General features: G+C 40.0%; 3 protein-coding genes across 6 annotated transcripts in view; 2 read left to right on the top strand and 1 right to left on the bottom strand.

Annotated features, from left to right (window-relative positions):
• Nucleotides 1–3,773, bottom strand: part of oxct1a (3-oxoacid CoA transferase 1a) — a 53,707-nt gene extending 49,934 nt beyond the window's left edge. Inside the window, exons 1-3 of one of the 2 annotated variants that reach the window (XM_061767793.1) lie at nucleotides 3,506–3,773; nucleotides 1,778–1,886; nucleotides 96–186 (exon numbers count right to left, since the gene is read on the bottom strand). In XM_061767793.1, the coding sequence (XP_061623777.1) occupies nucleotides 96–186; nucleotides 1,778–1,886; nucleotides 3,506–3,613 (308 nt within the window). In that variant the 5' untranslated portion in view covers nucleotides 3,614–3,773. The remainder of the gene's footprint in view (nucleotides 1–95; nucleotides 187–1,777; nucleotides 1,887–3,505) is intronic. The other variant, XM_061767792.1, reaches the window with a different exon arrangement.
• On the top strand, nucleotides 2,177–13,510 carry rimoc1 (rab7a interacting mon1-ccz1 complex subunit 1). 2 transcript variants are annotated; one of them, XM_061767798.1, is made up of 6 exons: nucleotides 2,177–2,663; nucleotides 7,178–7,287; nucleotides 9,774–9,920; nucleotides 10,113–10,244; nucleotides 11,349–11,463; nucleotides 12,505–13,510. In XM_061767798.1, exons 1-6 carry the CDS (start codon nucleotides 2,543–2,545, stop codon nucleotides 12,738–12,740), a joined length of 861 nt encoding a protein of 286 aa, XP_061623782.1. In that variant the 5' UTR covers nucleotides 2,177–2,542; the 3' UTR covers nucleotides 12,741–13,510. The 2 variants fall into 2 exon arrangements, with proteins under 2 accessions (XP_061623782.1, XP_061623783.1); XM_061767799.1 differs by lacking the exon at nucleotides 2,177–2,663 and adding an exon at nucleotides 5,575–5,729.
• A 137-nt stretch (nucleotides 13,511–13,647) lies between these two features.
• fbxo4 (F-box protein 4) lies at nucleotides 13,648–20,464 on the top strand. 2 transcript variants are annotated; one of them, XM_061767795.1, is made up of 7 exons: nucleotides 13,648–13,800; nucleotides 14,849–15,108; nucleotides 15,176–15,396; nucleotides 16,320–16,404; nucleotides 16,490–16,662; nucleotides 17,305–17,498; nucleotides 17,984–20,464. In XM_061767795.1, the coding sequence occupies exons 1-7, from the start codon at nucleotides 13,657–13,659 to the stop codon at nucleotides 18,074–18,076; spliced, it is 1,170 nt and encodes a 389-aa protein (XP_061623779.1). In that variant the 5' UTR covers nucleotides 13,648–13,656; the 3' UTR covers nucleotides 18,077–20,464. The 2 variants fall into 2 exon arrangements, with proteins under 2 accessions (XP_061623779.1, XP_061623778.1); XM_061767794.1 differs by having other exon boundaries at nucleotides 16,490–16,716.
• Nucleotides 20,465–20,943: the final 479 nt, after the last annotated feature.

Genomic DNA, 20,943 nt, shown 5'->3' with positions numbered 1-20,943 from the left:
AGAACATTTTTTTCTTGACATTCACAACTGGTTGATTCGTATTCCAATATTTACAGAGTCTCTGCACATGTGCGTGAATGTTCAGTATTGCCTACCCTGCGTTATTGCTCACTGCAGTGAGACCCTTCACGCCTGTCTTTAGTAAACTGTGGATGAGATTCTCTGGGATGCCACATAATCCAAAGCCTGTTTTAGAGCACAAACAGAAACAAATACACACGTAGTCATGCACCTTGAAGGTCAAATTAAAGCATTTTAATGGTAATACCATAGGCATAAAATTATACATAATCTTTAAGCTTTCCCAGCATATGAGGTACCACATCAATTCAGTAATAAATCTACGGTAACATATTTTTCAAAACATGAAAATGCAAAATCAAGCACCTGAACTCTAAATATAGAAAAAAAACTTGATTGATTATGGGCATTAAAAATGTAGATCACTACACAGAATAAAATTAGATAAATGCTTTTTCCACAGTCCTTTATTTTCAAAATACTACACTGCAGCAATCTAATCTCTCTCTATGTGGTCATCCTTGAACACAGGCGAGGACAGTGGAAATGTTTTTATAGTTGTCGCAGCTGATTTCACTAAAAATAGAAGCTATGGAATGTGCGCACGTGTTGCCCTGACACCATTCAAGTGCAGAACAAATGAACTTAGTCAACAAAATGACACATTATAGTTGATAATTGCTGATGTAACACTGGTATTGAACTGAACGTCCTATCAGCATAAAAATACTAGTCGGTCACTAGTTTTTAATATTGTAGTTAGTCTCGGCTTGCAAATAAATTACATATATAGGAAGTCTGGAATATGATTGCATGTCATTGAGGCTCTATTCGATCATCCATCCATCAATTTTCTATCATTAGGGTTCATAGTGTCGCAAGTGAACTGAAGGCTAACCTAGCTAACTTTTGGGCAAGTGACAGGTTACACCCTGGATTGGTCGCCAGCCAATCGCAGGGCACATATAGACAAACAACCATTCACAGTACAAGGTTATTATAGTTAACAAAAATGAATGAAATAAAAACTAATATTTGGGGGAAAAAGCATTTTTAATGAGATAACATAAAAAGGAGTGTTTTTAAAAAACTAACCGAAATGTAGTCTCTTTACAAAACGAACTACAATTTTAGCAAAAATGCCCTTTGTTTTTGTCAGTTAACTTCATACATAAGCTTTTTGAGTTAATTTTAAATGTATTTATTTCTGCTCTGCCAGTTTTGACAAAAGATGTACAGCACAACGCTACATCAAGGTTGTAACAGTCAGGGTAATGTTGTTTACTTAATGTGTCAGGCATAATGTCAGGCAGCGCCTCTGTATTGTATTGACAACGTGTCATCTCTGTTTTTGTTTCATGTCTAAACAAACTGGAACTGTACAACAAGGCTTAATAACTTGCAGCTAAAATTTAAAAAAATATTTTTTATGAAATCATAGCACTCATGTGGACATGGGAGAAAGTGGTAAAAGACTGTCAAAAACAAGTACATTATAGTGGAGGGGGGTGATGTGTGGAATACTTCCAGGAAATAACTGAACACAAATCTAAAAGTATGTTTGAGAAGTTTGCAACTTCAATTTAAAAGCAAGACACATTCACACCTAGCGAAAATTTAGAGTCTTCAATCAACCTAACATTCCTGTTTCGGCACTATGGAAGGAAGCCAGAGTATGAGGAGAAAACCCACATGAGCACAAAATTAATTTAAATTTGTGGATAAAACTGAAAAAGATCCTTCATTTAGCATTTACCTCCAACCAGTACGGTCGCCCCATCTGGGATGTCTTTGACTGCCTCCGTAGGATCGGAGTAGAACTGTGAACTTCTCTGGCTGGAGGTTGAAAAGTAGCAACTACATGTCTGTAAACACCACAGGAAGAGATGAGATTTAAAATGATGAAAAATGAAACTTGAGAAAAGTGTGTATGTATCTTGTGGGGGGGGGGGGGGGGGGGGAAGCATAAATTAAAATTCTTACAATGTATGGCGAGCCAAAATGGACAAACCCAGCCGTGGTGCTGAAAATTAATTATGCTTGTACAGTGTTAAGAGCTGTTTGCACAAAGGAGTAAGTGGGGGGTAAACAAAGCTACTGAACAAATCCTGCAACAAAAGGAAAGGAACCTAAATCCACAATTCTCAACTGTAATCATGCCACACTGGCAGCAGCTATACAGAATACACGTGACAATAATGTATACAGCTATGAATAAGCTGTTATACCACAAATCACAATGCACATTTCACATTGTAAATTACTGTTTTTATTCAATAATAATACTAATAAAAAATGCACAGCACTAAATATGCTCCTTTTATGTTTGTTGTATCAGATGCCTGCCATGACATTAATTGATATAAATAGCATTCAAATGTGGCACTGGCAAACATGACGGAAAACATTGCTTTGGAGTTAATTTGTGGCAGTAGAGGTGAAATATGCAAGCATTTGTGTGTCACTATTTTGTATTGGATTCATTGCTCATTTATTGCAGCAAATTGTTGTTGCTACAAAAATGGACAAACTCCGACTTCAACGGACAATCAAAAATGCTGAAAAGATTGTCGGTACCCCCCTACCCACCCTTGAGGACCCTCCACATCCCAGTCACCGGCTCTTCCAACTCCTTCCCTCAGGTAGGCGCTACCGATCAATGCAAACTACAACTAGCAGACATTAACAGCTTCTTCCCTCTTGCAATCAACTTCTTAAACAGCTAACCTACAATTCCATTGCAAGATGCTGCCAATTTTTTTGTCTTGAGTTTGTTGTCACATTTCTGTCGGGCCAATTATACATCACTCGTGCACTCACTGTGGTAGTCTCGCCACGCTGCACTGTTTGCATATCTGTTGTTGACCAATACTGGCCACTCTTGCCAGAGCAGTATCTGCACCACTTGCACAATGACTGAGGAGTATCTGCAACATTTGCACAATCAACATTGTCCCAGACTATCGCACTACTGGTCACTTTAAACTGCATACATTCCTTGAAGTCTTAACGCCCTTTGCATCGGACTATTGCTATATTAGTCATTCAAACTGCTCTAAGTCCTAGAGGTCTCGGCATCTTTTTGCACAATTGTCAAAAACATAAAAATAAAAATGAAAAAATGTGTACCAGCATTACCAGATAACTAGCAACCCTTTATTGCTCAGTGGCTTTTTTTCGTCAATGTCTTTATGTCTTCTCTGTCAATTGACTGTCTATTGTCGTACTAGAGCGGCTGCAACTACCGGAGATAAATTCCTCGTGTGTTTTTTGAACATACTTGGCAAATAAAAATGATTCTGATTCTGAAATGTCACCATAAAGATTGCTTAGTGTGACTAAACACAGGATAAACTGACCTAGCACGTACAAAGAGAATTAATTAAGGCAAAACGACACAAATAAATGGGAAGATATGTTAGTTATGACCTTCTCCACGCAGTTCTAAGCACATACAAATACAAGATTGTAGGCAAATACCAACCTTGCTCAATGGACGCTTATCGAAGTCCAACGGGGTTCTGCATGGACCAATGAGGTATTTAAAAGCGTCCGCTCGACACAAGGCTTTGAATGCCATTTTAAGACACATACACCGGACGGCAGGGGACACAAGCTGATAGCATTCAGCTATCGGCTAATAGCGTTAGCTTAGTGTCAAGCGAAAAGTCAATGCTGCAGTCACATTGGCTGGCGTCTCAATATTGGCCTGGGAACCTGATGCATTCGCGTTATTCGAAATCAAGAGCGTCCCCGACGTGTAACGTTGAAACAGCAACATGAGATTGTACGTTCTATATTGTGTAAAATATACAGGCGTTAAATTTAAATGTCTTATAATGTTGCGTTTGGACTGTAAAGTTAATGTTATACACACGTGTTTTGAGTTCAAACGACGATGTCGATGGGAAAATATTTTCTAATTTTTTTTGGCAGTATTTGAACGCACCAAAAAGAAAAGAAGTGTAACCATTAATTTGCACTGCACTAAATTATTCTAATTGTTACATTATTAGATTAATACTTGCATATAAAAAGTGTAAATGTATATTGTCTAGCAAATTGCACACTTCCATATGAAAAAGATTTAAAATGTTGATCTCAGTGTTTCTTCCCTCTTTTCATCTAGGTTTAATATTTTTCTTCTTCTTTTGTTTTTTTCCTTTCTTCTTCCAAGTTATTTTTTTTCTTAGTGCACTCTATTAGACTGTAAAAGCGCAACCAAAACAATTCACCCATATTTCCTGATTTAGTTTTACCATCATGCATTCTTGGGGTGGGCAAAGCATGGCCCGCTGGCTACATTCGGCACTCCATTCTTATCTGCCCCACCGAGCATTTGCATTCCTGTAGTCTTTTTTGTTTTGTTTTTTGCAGTAATTTAGCCGTTTTCCCCTTAAATTGGTAAGTTAAAATGTATTTATTAATTTGTTTTATTAAAACAAACAATATTTATGCATTTAACATTGTTATTGTATTAAATAATTGATTCATTATGGTTGGATTTATTATCAATAGCACAATTTTAAAACTAGTGGATTATTATAAAAATGAAATTCAAGTTTGTGAAAAATATACAGTGATTATGACCTGACAGTCGTACATGCTAAATATAATATGTGTGTGTGTGGGGGGGAGAATCTGCTGTCTTTGGCCCCATCTTGTGCCTGTAATTTGGAGAAACCACCACGCCTGAGGAAAAACAACCAATCTGAGACAGGAGGTGTGATTTACAATGTGCCAGTCATTTGTAGGCAATCACGGGTACACTCATTCTTGCCTGTTACCTGTGACCTGTTACCTTGTTACCCCAGAAAAGCATATTATTTGTAGAAGAGTGTTCCTTTAACACTAAATGTTATTGGTTTGAAGTTTTACTTTTTTGTGAAGCCACAGGGGTGTACCCGCTATAAGTGTGCCTGCCAGTGCACGACAAATGATTGACACCTCATAAGTCATGCCTTCTGTATGTGATTAGTTGTTTTTCCTCAGGTGCGGTTGTTTCTTATATATCACAGGATATCATGTCATTCCACAGATTCCGTTTTAGCTACAGCTCTCTCTTCAAGCCCTGATCCTATTGTGAAACAATTCAATAATTCAGAATGTGCGTGTAAGTGAGAAAACAATCATGTCTGGAGAGGGTCCACACGTTGAGGTTTCTATTCTATTCTATTCTATTCTTTATTAATGATTGGAAGTGAGAGTTTGTGAAATGCAAACAAACAAACAAACAAAACATGTTATTGATAACACTAATCAAAATAAAACATGAAATTGCAACTTCGCTGTGTAACAAAGCAAGGTTCCTCTGACAGTAAACACACACGTGCACGTTATCTCGTCCAAACACATGTAAACAAAAGAACACACGGAGCGTGACGTCACATGCTACATCATTGTGAAGACTGATTCATCGTGCTTGTATACTTCTTTCGGTCTTAATAAATTCCTACCGATTCAGTTTTTTATGCTTAGGTTATTTAACGCTCGTAAATATTATTGAATTAGAATAAAAAAATAATTTAAAAACAAAAATATAACACCGTTGCTTTCTCCGTATTGGCATTGCTTGGACACGTGACCCGCCCTCACGTGACTAGTAGTTTTAGTCATGGCCGACGATTACAGGCGACAAGGCCTCGACTTGGAGAGAAGGATATTCGAGTTCGATGCCAAGTGTTCCGCTCTCAAAGCCGAGAAACAAGGTAACGCCCAAAACACTCTGGCCGTGATCCAATTCTTGCTCTCTGTCGGCGTCGCCCGGCAGCCGTGCTTCGAGTTTAGCCCGCTAACGTGCGAGCTGTTGTTAGCGTTATGGAATGTATCGTGCGATGCAACGTTTTAAACTTTTGGTAACCCGAATTAACAGACAGCACTATATGTATGCATCCCTGGATATAATATTGGAATTAACTGCGTAATAATGTGATTGTTCACCTCTGTTGATGGTTTTTGAATGTCAACATACAGAAACAAACATTTGGCGAGCGACTCGCCAGTGACGTTAGCCTAAATGTGACCGTTCACGTTTGTTATTTGATCACTACGCTGCTAATATTTGTTCCAAGTCCAGTGTTCGACTTCTGTTAGTTTTGTTCTGTTCGTAGTCATTTTCGGTAGATGTTTTTTTTTTCCCATTACGGTAGCACTGTGAACACGTGGTTAGCACATCTGCGTCACAGTTACGAGTTTCTGGTTTCGAATGTCATGACAAATTATTTGAAAAAAAAAAAAAAACATGCCAGCTAATTGACATGTTTCATGTACGTTAGGTTAATCGATGACTAAATTAGTCATAGTAATGAATGTGTGTGTGTGTGTGCATGGTTAACATGTTTTTGTAGACCGTTATGATCACAAATACTCTTTACTAGTGTATATTATTTATTTAACCTGTAGTTAACAAGGTAAGGCCATGCAGAACAGATTCTCATTTGACACCAGAGTAAAACGAGGCAAAATAAAAGCAAATGCAAATAAAGACTTGTGCAAGTTGTAGAATGGCATATACACAAAACAAAACCTATATCATATGCTCAAGAAATAACACAAAGAATAATAATTCACCGTAGATTCCTACCCTTCCCTGAACGCTGTCAATAGATAGATGAATTGTTTATGGATGAGTTGAGCTATGAGCAGTTTGAGAGCACTGGGAACAGAAGTCACGATTGCAGTGTACATTGATATTGTGACATTACTAAAGACAAATTACAACAATTACATTAAGGAAGTTTGACTATGTAGTGTTGTTATTTGTTTTTAAAGTGTTTATTGTTTTTGTTTTCTATGGGAAAGTTTAAAATAATACAAATAACAACGTGGTAGCTGTAGCATGTCTGCCTCACAGTCAAAAGGTCCTACATTTGAATCTTGCCTCAGGCTCTCCTGCGTCCTCCAACATTCCAAAAACATATATGTTCGGTTAATTGAAGACTAAATTGCCCAAATGTCTGTCTTTATGTGCCATGCAATTAGCTTTTGACCAGTCCAAGATGTACTGCACTTTGTGACCAAAGTCAGCTGTGATAGGCCCCAGTTCACCCTTGACTCTGATGAGGACAAGCACTATAGAAAATGGATGAATGTTTTTTCACTTCTGCCAGTGAAGCATCTGCAACTAGTAATATTCTAACTTAATGTTTCTCCACAGATGATGACTATTTACAAAATGCATCTGTCATTCTGGACAAATTGAAAAGCTATTACAGACAAGGAGGGGAGAGCAGCAGCCTTTCCAAGCTGCTTCAGGATTACACACAGGTAATTCACTGAAACAAATTTACGTTTGACAGGGAGTCCTCTGTTTACGGTTTGATCGACATGTATACTTTCAGCTTTATTTCAAAGGGTTTTACCATTTACTATTCAGTAATTGCAGCCATTTACGTGTAGAGTACCTTGAGAGGGCGTGAGAATAAATAAGGGGTTGAGCGATTTAAGATTTTTTTTGTCTCTGTTAAGGTGATGGCAACTGAGTCGACATTGCCCAATTGATGTCTTTTTTTTGTTTCTACAACTAACTAGCTGTCTGTGCAACTTTGCCTTCACCTCCAAACACAAGCTCACTATCCCTACCGTCTCGGGGTGCATTCGTCCACCCTCCAAATCCTATACCAATCACATTGAGACCTTCATGGCGTCGCAGACAGTCGGAACTTGAACTCAAAACCCCAATTCACGTACCACAACTACAATTGCTTCTCGCTACCGTAATAATAGTTTTACAAAAGGCGCTGGGAAGAAGGGAATGCTTTGCAATGTTTTGTAGCAACCCTGCAGTTGTGTTATGTGGATTGTTGCCACAGGTCTATAAATTAAGACTGTCTGTACAGTCATAAAGGTGGTCTGGGTGTGATTTGTTGTTGGAGTGGTGTGAGTCAGGGTATGGAGGCGAGTGGAAGGAGGAAGAAGAGCGTATATATGCACGGACGGTGAAGGTTGAGCGAAACGCTAGTTAGATGTTTTTTTTTCGCCGCAGTTCCGGGTGACTTTACTGTTCATTTTCACAATAAATAGGTTTTTGGTCAACCAACGCATGTCCTCGTTTCATTGTCTAAGCAAATGCAACAATATATTCTGTCTTTTCTCTGTCACAAGAGGGCATTTGATATATTCGCTAATTGGCGACTTATCTATTTGTCAGCTTCGGTAGCGAGTGCGTTTTCAGATGGGCATGCATAGCGCCTGTGCTTGTATGTTTGAGGATAGACTTGTTTATTTTGCACGTGACTGTGGTACCGGTCTCATTTTGTCAAATATTTCTACATACCTGAGCCATTTGCATCTGTGCGATGTGTCTATGTTGTTAATGCCAAAACACATGATTAGCGATTAGTCAACCAAAAGCTAGAACTGTTATTGCAGAATGGTTAAAGATGTAATTTTCAGTTAAAAAAAAGCTTTTTGTTTAAAACTGTATGACCTGACAGTAGAATATCATTAAAATGATCTTTTGAAAAATCACCCCTCTCTGGCCCCACCTAATGCCTATTTATTATTTTACAACTGGGAACGGTAGCACAAGAAGAGCTATTAAGAGTGTAGTGATAGGAGGCGTGACAGAATAATCTATCAATGATTTGCATACGGCAACCATGCACACGGAGGCTCGCTGGGTCGCACCGCAGCCTCTCGCAGAATAGTTTCTTGGCTGGATTCTTTAACTCCGCCTAGCAACAAAAGTTAAAAGAAGGAATTGGACAGCTTTGTACTTCAAATCAAAGGTAAAGACAAATAATGGTAGTTTGTGTCTTGTAGGCCAGTGGTCCCCAACCACCGGGCCACTGTCATTGCCGCACAGTTTTTTAAATTTTATTTTTTGTTATACACGGACGTCTCCATAGCTGAGCTTGGAAAACCCCCGTGTACGTCACATCACCGTTCTCACTGATTCATCAATTAAGTTGATCGCCTCATATATTTTTAATTGATTGTACATTCTGAGGCGGCACGGTGGACGACTGGTTAGAGCGTCACCCTCACAGTTCTGAGGACTGGGGTTCAACCCCGGCCCCGCCTGTGTGGAGTTTGCATGTTCTCCCCATGCCTGTGTGGGTTTTTCCGGGCACTCCGGTTTCTTCCCACATCCCAAAAACATGCATGGTAGGTTAATTGACAACTCTAAATTGCCCGTAGGTGTGAATGTGAGTGCGAATGGTTGTTTGTTTGTATGTGCCCTGCAATTGGCTGGCAACCAGTTCAGGGTGTAACCCGCCTCCTGCCCGATGATAGCTGGGATAGGCTCCAGCATGCCCGCGACCCTAGTGAGGAGAAGCGATACAAAAAATGGATGGATGGATGTACATTCTGAAAAATACAACATCAAAGCGATAACATTTCATGTAACGTCGTGCACTCACGGCCAACAGAGATGCACTCAGAGGTGGCCAGGGGAGCGTGACGATCCGGTCTCTCGCTGGTTCTTTTTTGTCCATGTTTACTGAGCTGGGGGCGTCTCTTTGGGTGGAAAAGTGCAGCTGCGGGGGCAGACACTGAAATGAGGCTACATAAAAATATTGCTAAATATGCTATTGAACTGGATATTGTACTTTTAAGTTGATGCATCGACTAGTTGGTTCAACCCGTAGTAAGTACAGCAGTAACTGAGCGTGCCTTCTTGTGCAAACTACTTAATTGCATCATGTTTGTAACCTCGAAATGACGTTACCATTGTAAAGCGAAGACCCCTTGCATGGTGTAGTACATTAACAGTAAAAATGCATAAACATGTTGTTTGTACATCGTAGGTGATCCTAGATATCACATTTTATGAAGAGAACAAATTGGTGGATCAAGAGTTCCCGGAGGACTGTTCACCGTTTAAAATCCAGCAGCTCCTGCAAGACCTGACCGAGCCAGAAGTTCTGGTGGGGAGACTAGCACCATCTCAAGAGGTGTGGTTGGTTTCTTCGTGTGCGAAATGTACTGGCTCTTTCATAGAATGCAAAACAGAGGAGAGCAACTCAATATCACAATATTCCTGAGATGTTAATATTAATATAAACTATGGATGATTGCTGTGATACAAGTGAATTAAACAGTATGGACTACCTCGACTGACAGTGTGATGTTGTTTGGTCTATCAGGTGCAGGCTGTTTTGGGGCTAGAGTTGTTAGAATGCCTCTATTGGAGACGTGGGGCACTGCTCTACATGTACTGCCACACCCTTCATCAACGGAAGCAATGGATCAAGGAAAACAAGGAGACGTTCCTGAAGGTACCGTATGGTCAGAATGACAGAAGAGTACATAAATATACATTTCCTCAGTGGCCAGGTGTCATTTATGTACTTGTAGTCGTCTGTGTCTAAATGTGTTTATTGGGAGGAAGGCCTTCACAGGGTTCCCCCCGATATTGACTGAGCCCTGCTGCGAATGGCAAAAATCTACAATTGGTGCTCCCTCAAAAAGGCAATATTTTTATAGTAGACATGGCTCTGGCCTTAGCACAAAACAGCAAAAAGTATTTTCTCTATCTATCGATATGGCTATCTTTCTTGCTTTCTTTGTATCTTTCAAGTTACCCAAGTCCCAACACTGTTTATAGCATAGACATATAAAGATCTATACAAAGTGAAAAAGCCCAGGCATATTTAAAAAGGTTTGTGGAGGGAAAACAGCTATCATTAAAATAAATTGCAATAATTGCAAGAGTAATGATTTATCCATGTTCTGTTTGGGACTATGATTTAAATAGGCAAATTGTCGTGTTTTGCTAGTAAATACCTTGCAAAATAGTGTGAATAATCATAAACACTACTTTTATATGGAGTTGGTACTTATGCAATCATTTTTAAGTGTATGTCAATCATATGGTCGTGGTAATGCTAAAAATGTAGTGTTTATCCCAGGGGAAGAGGGTTAGAAGGCCTGACTATAAGAGCTGGCTGCTCACCCATCTCGTCGAACAAATGATCAAATATAAGTAAAGCTTTTTTGTTTTGTTTTTAAACTAATTGACATGTTTTGTCTTCCAATGCTTGTTGCAGACAAACTGTTTATTCACAGTAAAATATTTTGCAAATATCATTGTCACTGTCAATCTTCATACGAAACTATGGTTTGCCATGGTTATGCTGTACCTCCTCAAAAAAGGGTGTAACCATATCATATGCTGGTGGGCCAGTGCTACTAGTGCAAAAGTTAGTGTTGCCCTGCTGTTGGCAATATAGTGTATTTCTGCGTAATACTGTAATAGCGGGTAATAAAGGTTAGATTTTCACAACTTTGTGTGTAAGTTACCGATGCAGGATGGGGGGAGTTGAAGTCGAACGCAGCTCACTTGTCCCAATGCCTCATGTGACTCCGATGTATTCATGCAGTGTATTCAAGAAGGAGTGCGCTACCTAATGCGGATGCTGCAGGTGAGGAACTCGGTGAAGCTCAATGATGGGGTGGTGCTCCATGACACTGCCACTGCAGGCTTCTTATCTGAAGGTACCTCCTTTCCCCCCCATACATATTCTGCACAGAGATGGAAAATGTACTCGTACTCTGCACTTAAGTAGAAGTACAAATACGTACGTGAAAAAGAGTCTTGTAGTGGTGACTGATTCAACTCCTTAAATTAAAAGTAAAAAAGTGCAGACTGAAATCTACTAAAATACCAGGTAAAAACACAATTTTACTGTCAATTATATACAATACCCTTTTATTAACTTATGGCACGCTTGTACTGAGAAGAAAATCACGTGTCTCATGTTTGGTGTTTAAGAGCTCGGTAGTGTTGGCTTGAAATTTATTCTATCAAACCCATAGCTGTACTAAAGTTGTGAACTAAGTAACAAACAAAATAGCTAATGATGGCAACAGAAACAAAATCCACTTTTGTGTTTTCAGATTAGACGGAGAATTTTTTAATGCCAGAAGCTGGTGGTTTTCAGGCCTGCACAAGATGCAGTCACCATCAGTCGTTCTTGTAGCTAACATCATCACACAATTCTCTTAAATAAGCCCAAAGATTGGGGAATATATTGCTTCTCTAAATCTGTTGCTGTTGTCCTCAATAGTCCCAGCTTCAAATTCTTCCATGTGGCTGCTGTCTAATTTTTTTTTGTTTGTGGTTAATCTGCGTGTGAGTGTTAGTGTATAAATAGTGACTACTAAACTGACTACTGCTTGCGAGTATTCTCATTTTGTATGCGTGTTTAAGTTTTTGCCCCGTTCAAGTGCATCTGCGACTGTGGAATTGCAATACCTTTATTGCTCCATATTTAATTTTTTGTCTTTACTGCAGCGGCGATGTATCTGAAACTTGTAACTCAAATATTGGCTCCTAACATAAAGCAAAAAAAAAAAAAATCTGTCAACAATGGCTCCTAAATTTAGGCACCACTGTATGCAAGTACAGGTACCTGAATAATATACTTTAGTACACTAAGTATTTGTATTTCGTTACTTCATCACTCACTTTGCATCACACAAATGTTTGTAATTGAATTTGCTCATAATGACATATCCCTTAACTTGTTTTCCAAGGCATTTTCTCAGACACGCACCTGCTGACCATGATGTACATCGGGGAAATGTGCTTCTGGGCGGTGAAATACGAAGACTACAGCGGTGACACTGTGGATTGTAAAGAAGACCGCCTCCAGTTTAGGGACATTGGCACGCAGATCCTCAACAAGTACGTGCTCGCCTGTGAGGGTCCGCTGCAGGGCCAGGGCTGGAACACGGAGAACGCCAAGGAGATCCTCAGTGTTTTACAGTGAAGCACGCCGCCTCCGTGTCGTCCTCAGACGAAAATCGGAGATCAGTATTCAGTGTTTTTTTTTTTCCAATCCCTAAATTTAAAAAAAATAAAAAGGAACCTACCAGGTGAGGTACAGTGTAACGGAAGGCTAAGAGGAGGCAAGGGGAGAAAATGTATTTGGGCAAAGGTCAGCTGGACCTCACTACATGCCAGATGGTCCAGGTTGGTGGCATTATAAGATGTGGTGTAAAACTGACAAGTGATTTTTTTTTTCTTTTTTTTTTTTTCTACATGTTCTGCTGGAGAAAAGCAGTTCTCTTCATTCTAGACTGTTGACTAGGGCACTTGTTTTGCTCTAAGAATGTTATAATAATATTAATATAAAAAAGTTCTTAGTAAAAATACATTTCCTTTTTTTTTTTTTTTTTTTTTTTTTTTTTAGAATTATCAATAACACAGCCTAAAATGAAACATTGCACAGTAACATTTTTATTTATTCTTAAGTTGCCATTTTGGTATGCTTTTAATATTTGACATCTGTTTATACTCGATACACAAGTTTGTAAATGTGTATAAAATACACACAAAGCAAAGGAGTTTTTCCAGAAAGTGTGAAAGCATATGTCCAGATTTATTCATAATCTACCCCTTGTATTCCCCCTTTATTGCAAAATTTTCAACACTTAGTTAACTTTATTTGTTTAGCTTTTAATAGAGAATGTGCTGTTTTGGATTAAATTTTCTGTTTTTTTATGTCCTTGGTGACAATAAAGCCCGTGTTTTAACAAGTGTGTTTTGAGTGTATGGCGCCATATTGGACCACAAATACCCACAATGCACCCCTGCTGTCATCAACCAGGAAGTGAGGCAAAATCCGGCACGTCAGCAGTTCAACTCAATTATTTCCACATGTAAACCTTTTAACATCACTAGTCATGGCAGGGAACACCAAACGCCGTAGCGAATCTGTTGTTATTCGAAGCCTGAGGCGCTTAAAAGAGAGTTATTGGCCTTCCGGTGTGAGAGATGTGGTTGTGGATCACGGCGAGCAAGAACCCGGTTTTTTGGATTGTTTACCGGTGAGTTTTGACATCTGATGTGACATTGGATTCTCATTTGAAATGGTTGTCCGTTTATAAATAAAAGTCACAAATGAGGGGAACTTGTTTGACGAAAATGTACTTTGCGTGTAAGTCAATAAAATAGGGGCAAAAAAGCAACTGGTATTTTTCGCCAATCTCCACGTGACCGGTTAATTTTATAGCAATAGTCGTTGGTTTTACAATGTTTAGATTCAAGTAAAACAAACAAAAATAAAAAGTCACAATGTAGTCCGAGCAGGCCGGACATGGTACCAGATATTCAACATATTTTGCGTCTCTAGTGAGGATAAGCAGTTTAGAAAATGGAGAGATGGATGGACAAATTATGGGTTTGACAGTTGTGTTGCTGCGGCTGCCGGACCATGTTGGAATCAAGGAAAATAACGGCTGATGAAAAGGCTACCAAATTTCCATAAAAAATGATTTGTGTGTCAGTGTCACGACACTGAATAAGACAGGAGTATTAAGTAAGTAAGCAGAAATTGATGAGAAAAAGCAGTGGGACCATGGTTCTACAGAATTAAGAGGAAAATTGGAGGAATGAGATGGACAGTAAAAGACAGAAAACAAACCAATAGCATCAAGGAGTGCCATTTCGACATACTGGACTGAACGGTACACTTTTAAAAATCTGAAAGCCCAAATCAGGCAAAGTCATTGTGAACAAGGAGAAACAACATGTAACAATTGCTCTGGAAAGAAGACCAAACCCAAAACATTGCTCTGGGGTTTATCCCCAGTTATTCAATAATTCTTCAAGTTTATTTGTAATTTTCCCTAAATTACCCAACCATTCAAATGTGGGTTTAAATAGTTGTCTAAATGTGCCCTGCTATTCACTGGTGACCAGTAACCCAAATTCAGCTGCGATACGCTCCAGTTCACCCTTGACCCTAATTAGGAAAAGAGGGAAGTGCTTTAGAAAACAAAGGATGGATGTATAGATAAATAAGCATCTAAAAATGCACGGATAAAGAAACTATGGATTTCAACTAGAAGTAATAACAATAGTTCCATTCTGAAGGTGGATGTGCAGTTCCGCATCATGACCTTGTTGTCATCTGTGGACATCTGTCGCCTGGGAGCAACCAGCCGCTACTGGAGGGCCTTGGTCCGAGATCCGCTGCTGTGGAGGTTCTTTCTCCTCAGGGACACGCCTCACTGGTCCTCCATCGATCACTTATCGATGCCACAATTGGAGGCACCGGAGGCCCTGGTCATGGGTGACGATGCAGAAGAGGGCGATTACGAGAGGACGGAATCAAAAGTCGACTACATGGCAGAGTTGGTGACTTTTAAATAGACTGATACTTCATTTTGAGACAATTCAATGACTATTGTTTTCCCGCAGGTATCTGAAAGGATGCCCGTCATGCAGAAAGAGATGGCTTCCTTCGTGGCCACCGTATCGAGTATTGACGGCGTTCCTGCAGTCTCTGGTGGCCTCAGCTGAGCCGCGCTACGCTATGTTCGGGCCCGGCATGGAGCAGTTGGATGTCTCTATAGTCACCAGGCTCATGCACGCCTCTGATGTTCTACCGGTGTCAGTCATCCCAAACAGTCAGGTCAATGGTGAGGCACCAGACCTTTTTTTTCATAGTCACTTTTGTTCATTTTTGACAGCACAGTGAACCCTGGCCTATCTTTGCTGTTTTTTTTTGGGGGGGGGGGGGGGGGGGGGCGGCGTGAACTATTCACCATTATTCAATGAACAACTTTTGATTTCCTTTTTTTAATGCCCTGGACACAGCAATGTCAAATCTAAAAATTTTGACTTGGCGTCATCTTGTGGCCACGGAACTACGTGAGGTGATGGGAGGAGCTTCATTTAGTCAGCCCATACACTCTGCCAATTGAAAAAAGTGCCATGCCATCTTGCGGCATCTGTAGGAAATTAAAATCTTTTTTGGGTGAGCGTCAAGGGGGTCTTTGCTCATAATCTCCCGCGTTGCCAAAATACGTCTCTGCCTTTCTTTGTTGCGCTATTCTATAGCCTTTGTTTACAAGATTTGCCCAAACTAACCATCGCAGATGTGCATCGTCTTTGTAAGTCCTCCTCCAAAGGACTGAGGAGAAAATTCCGAGAAAGTCTTATGTATGCCTCTGTTTACAACCATGGATATGAAGAGATAAAGCAATATTTTTCCTAATGTTGTGGTTACGTTAGATATAGGTTATCAATATGTTAATAAACAATCCCTGTTAGTGATGTCTAACGTTTTCTATGTGAATATAAATTCCCGTTTTTTTTTGTTTTTTTTTTAAATAGGTGTGTTGCATTATTAGTGTCAAACAAAGACAAACACAGAAAGTGGTTGTACAGGCTTTGTAGTACTCCAACCACACTTATTTACAGAATCACTGAACCTCACTACAATAAAGCTGGCAGCCTTGCACTGTGCTTTACAAGATATTTTGTCCATCAATAGGTGGCAGTCTTGGTTTTTTTTTTTTCTTTTAAGTGTCATTCCACTTTCTCCAACTTCATCCTTCAGGACCTTCAGTGATCGGGTCTGGCATCAGTTACATGTTCAACAACCAACACAAATTCAACATCTTTACTCTTTACTCGACTAACAAGTAAGTGCTCCGTACCCTGAATAGTATGTACAGTATTCTAGATTCAGCAATTTGGTGGTTGTCTCATTAAGATGTTTATGTGCAGGGCAGAGAGGGACCGTGCCAAAGAAAAGAACCAGTACATGAGTGATAAACTCTTCAGTCTAGTAGGAAGCGATGACTCGGGGCACCCAGTCTACAGGCCGGCCCCTCAGGTGCAGCAGGTGTGCCAGGTCGTGGAAGGGGTCATCTATGTAGCCAACGCCGAACCGGGGAGAGGTGGGAGACCATTGAGTGGGGAAGTTAGCCAATCCCACTTAACTGGCCCAAAATGTATTACAATTCATTTACTACAAACAATACATAATAATAATAATACATAAACACAATAAAATGATCTATGCTATTGCAATTTGTCTTCCACTACAAGCATATTTCATCATTATTTAAGTGAACAGCATATACCTTTTGTGGGATTTTTGTTTAGTGGTGTGACGTGAGTTTCCGAGTGTAAAATGTGTTTCTTGGCTCAAAAAAGGTTGGGAAACACTGCAAGAGCATTTTCACATTTGTTATTCTCATTTATTATTTGTTATTATTAACCAACCATTAAAAAAAATTTCAGCTCATACATTTGTTTTCTGTAATCAGGTTAGCATTTTGCTATATTTTAATAAACCTACTGTTAGCATGTTAGCTTTTGAGTAATGCTAATGATAAATACTGGACATACTGTAAAAACAGGGCAAGATCTTTCTTGATTCAGATGAATTCAAAATCAAAAAAATAATCCAGGCATTGTGTATAAATTATTTTTTAATTATCCAATCCTCAAATTCTACATTATACTTAATTCTACGGCCTTTCAGTTCAGCGTCAGTTCTCCAGCATTAACATGCTATTTCTATGCTTATTGAACAGGTGAAGGAGAGACTGAGGGGTCTCAGATCAGGGCCGTGCTGAGCTCCAAATCCAGACCCCTACTGGTGCTCTCGTGCGTCTCCAGAGAGGAAAGTAAAGCAGTCAGAACCACCAGCATGGGAACCAGGCATCGAACCCCCTGTGTTGAGATGGCAAAGAGACTCAGCCTGCCCCAGTTGCCTAATCCCTGGATGGTAATTATTATACTTGGTAATTTAATAAATGAATGACTCCAGCGGTGGACGACTGGTTAGCACATCTGCCTCACAGTTCTGGGGAACTGGGTTCGAATCGGCCCTGTGTGGAATTTGCATGTGGATTTTCTCCGGGCATTCCGGTTTCCTCCGGAATGGTAGGCTGATTGAAGACTCTAAATTGCCCGTAGGTGTGAATGTGAGTGCCAATGGTTGTTTGTTTCCATGTGCCCTGCGATTGGCTCGCGACCGGTTCAGCGTGTACCCCGCCTCCCGCCCGAAGATAGCTGGGATAGGCTCCAGCACGCCCGCGACCCTAGTGAGGATAAGCGGTAAAGAGAATGGATGGATGGATGAATGGATCGGCAGTAGCTCATCTTTAAGGACAAGTCGGCTCAATGCCCGCTGCCGACCAAATGCTAGTCTGCTTCCTGGCTGCTGTCGAAGTGCCTTTGAGGAACCTGTCTTTCTTTGTTTTGAAACAGGTGCAGGATACAGTTGCAGAATCCCTGTCGGGTCTTCTGGATGGAATTTCCTGGTTGCTGAGATCATCAGGTGTCAAAGTGTATGGTAGCTAGCGTAACCCACTCGTGGGTGGGCGATACTTTAGGTTCAGAAGGAATTGAGTGGAGTGTTATAAGCATAAACACAAGAACTCCAATGTTGAGCTGATTAGTTACAACAATAATAAAGTTGCATTTATTGAAATAAACTGTTCCCTTTTTCTAAATAAAATAAATTGTCCACACATTTTGTTCAAAGTCTAATGTGAGCCTAAATCAGAAGGTCTGCATTTAGAATACAGGCTTAGTCATCATTTTTATTTTGGTACTGAAGTGACACTCCAGGTATACCTCTATGTTTTTCCGTGCTAAATTGTACAACATTATTAGAACACATCAAAATAGTACTAAGTGTAATTACTCAGCATTATGACAATTATCTGCCATTCTCTAAATCAATTTCAAATTTAAACATTACATATCAAAACTATTTTGTTCCAATACAGAATACTCAATATATCAGCAAATTACAAATATCAAATTGTTGTCTCATTCCTAAAGTCAATTTGGATGGGGAAACTTAACTATTTCATTTTGATTTAAGTAGCGTTAAAAAGTTCAATCCCTGAAATATGAGTATACTTATGGTGTCTTAGTTTGCAAAATGAAGCGTTCGAGTCATTGAGTTGAGTAGAGGGGATTTCTCACTTCGGTTTTATACAACACGACTTTTTTTTTTTTTTTATCTGCGGGGAAAATATAATCCATAATAAATGTTGCACACGCCATACATTGTTTAGCCTGCGCTGTTTGTGTCCTGATGCTTCATAAGTGAGCCGCCTCGGTGTTGAGAGTTCACTATCATTTTGCCAGTCCTGACAAGATAATTTGCCTCCCTAACACTCTTTTGTTCTAGTTACCTAGGTGACCGCAAATCTCTTAAAATTAGCAACCTGCTTATCAAAATGTTCCATAGCCTCCATAATCATTTTTATAGACATGCGGGTTTGGTAACTGTGTGCTGATTGACGCAATTTAGGGGCATTAAGGCCGACTGACTTGTGTTTTGTTTTTCCCCTGATGAATTTTAAAGGGATGTAATGGTGGAGTCGCTTGTGTGCATGCGTGCAGTAGGGCTACCAAATCAACCTGTGGTGAAGCTACAATAGAACCTCTAGTGATGGACAAGAGGAAAGTGTATGGCGATAATTGGGTAATGGAACTTACTGCAACACAGGAAAGGGTCTGACTGACCAGTACAAGATTAGCAAGAAAATTAATTCATAATTGACATTGTTATCAAACAAATGCTAAGGTACGGTAAATAGGATTCAGCTAGAAGCATAAATGGCTAATGACTTGCATGAAAATAATTATGGAATTTTTCTCTTGAAGTGCCTGTCGGGCATCCTCAGAGGGTGAGTAGTGTTACTCCAGTTTTATTGTCCGGTGGTTAACCTCTCTTTAAACTTGTGTAGCAGGTCATGTTGAATGTTACTTAAAGGATGTTCCCAGGTATTTTTATTACATGTGATGTGAAATGCTTTCATCAAAATACAACGCAGATCAAGAATTATAGTATATTTGACACTGTATTTGTGGTCTCGCTGAAATTAGCCCATTTTTAGGGGCTGGCCCTATCTAATGGAAGTAAGCACCTGTATACCCTGCTCCATTAACTGCTGGCCCAATAGTGAGTACAGATTTTTTGAGCTTCTTTTCTGATTGTTGCGACAAAAGCAGACCCCAGGCTGAGCAAAGACAAATTAATTTTCACTAGTCAAAGCAGCGGTATGTGTATGTGGCGCATGGACACATCACCAGCCACTTAAAAAAATAAAAAATAATGATGCAGCTCTGCTTACCCTTTAGGCTTTGACATGAGAACAGCCTTGTGGATGTGGATATTTCTGCATGATAGTGCCTCTAATATTTCAGATAGTGTAGTCTGCTTGAAAGTGGTCCTGAATCTTCAACCAGCGTAGTAGATCATGCATTAGGTGGAGAACTTTGGAGGTTCAACTGTACTTGCTCGTGTGAAACCAAGGGTTACCAGTACTTACATTGCAGGGAGTGTGTTTGAATGTGGAGGCTTGCAGCATGTTGGATGGATGAACAAACAACAGACCTGTCATGGGTGTGTGTTATGGTTGTTGTCTTCCCCCTGTCTCGTACACACCCGCTCCTGAGAGCATCTTCCCCACCTGTGCCACGTTTACCCTAATTACCCCATGCATTTAACCTCCTGTCTCATTCTTTCTGGTCGCCAGTTTGTTGTACCTTGTTGTCACGTTCCAGCATTCCTTTTTTCCACGTCACTGACTCATTGTAAGCCTAGACTCTGTTCTGATAATTGACCTTGCCTTTTTGCATCACGTTTTTTTGGATACTGTTGCCTTTGCGGATTCCCTGCCTGTGTACCGACCTCTGCCAGTTTATTAAACCTCTCTTTTTGAAACTGTCCTTTTGAATTGGAGTCGTGCATTTTGGGTCCTGTCCTTTGTTCCGTTCATGAAAAGACCTCCAGCTGCATTTGTCTTCTCCAAACAAATGAGAGGCCTCAGGGGTATGATGTCATGATGGCGGAACCACAGTTAGCTCAACCTCGGCCACTTTACAGACACATAACATGCATGTCCGATGCATTTAGAGACACCAGGCAGCAGCCTCTTGGAAATAATTGTGAATCCTGCAGCACATCATTTGAGCCTTGATGACACTGACAAGGGGGAACTAAATGAGCATAGAGGTTTTGCCTATTCATTAATGAACTTCAGGCCGCAACAGTATCGCAGTAGGAAAAATTTGGGCAATGTTGCCCAGCCTGTTGGTTCAGATAACATACCGTCTGTAGCCTGCCTAAGCACAAGCACATTTTGTTACCTGTTTTTTGAACAATAACTGTATTTTTAGGAGTTTACACTTGTACACCACCATAAAGT

The sequence above is a fragment of the Phyllopteryx taeniolatus genome, chromosome 3 (assembly GCF_024500385.1).
Source record: "Phyllopteryx taeniolatus isolate TA_2022b chromosome 3, UOR_Ptae_1.2, whole genome shotgun sequence".
In the NCBI taxonomy this organism is placed as follows: Eukaryota; Metazoa; Chordata; class Actinopteri; order Syngnathiformes; family Syngnathidae; genus Phyllopteryx; species Phyllopteryx taeniolatus.
The sequence above is the reverse complement of the archived record's forward strand: the minus strand, read 5'-3'. Positions and strand labels throughout refer to the sequence as shown.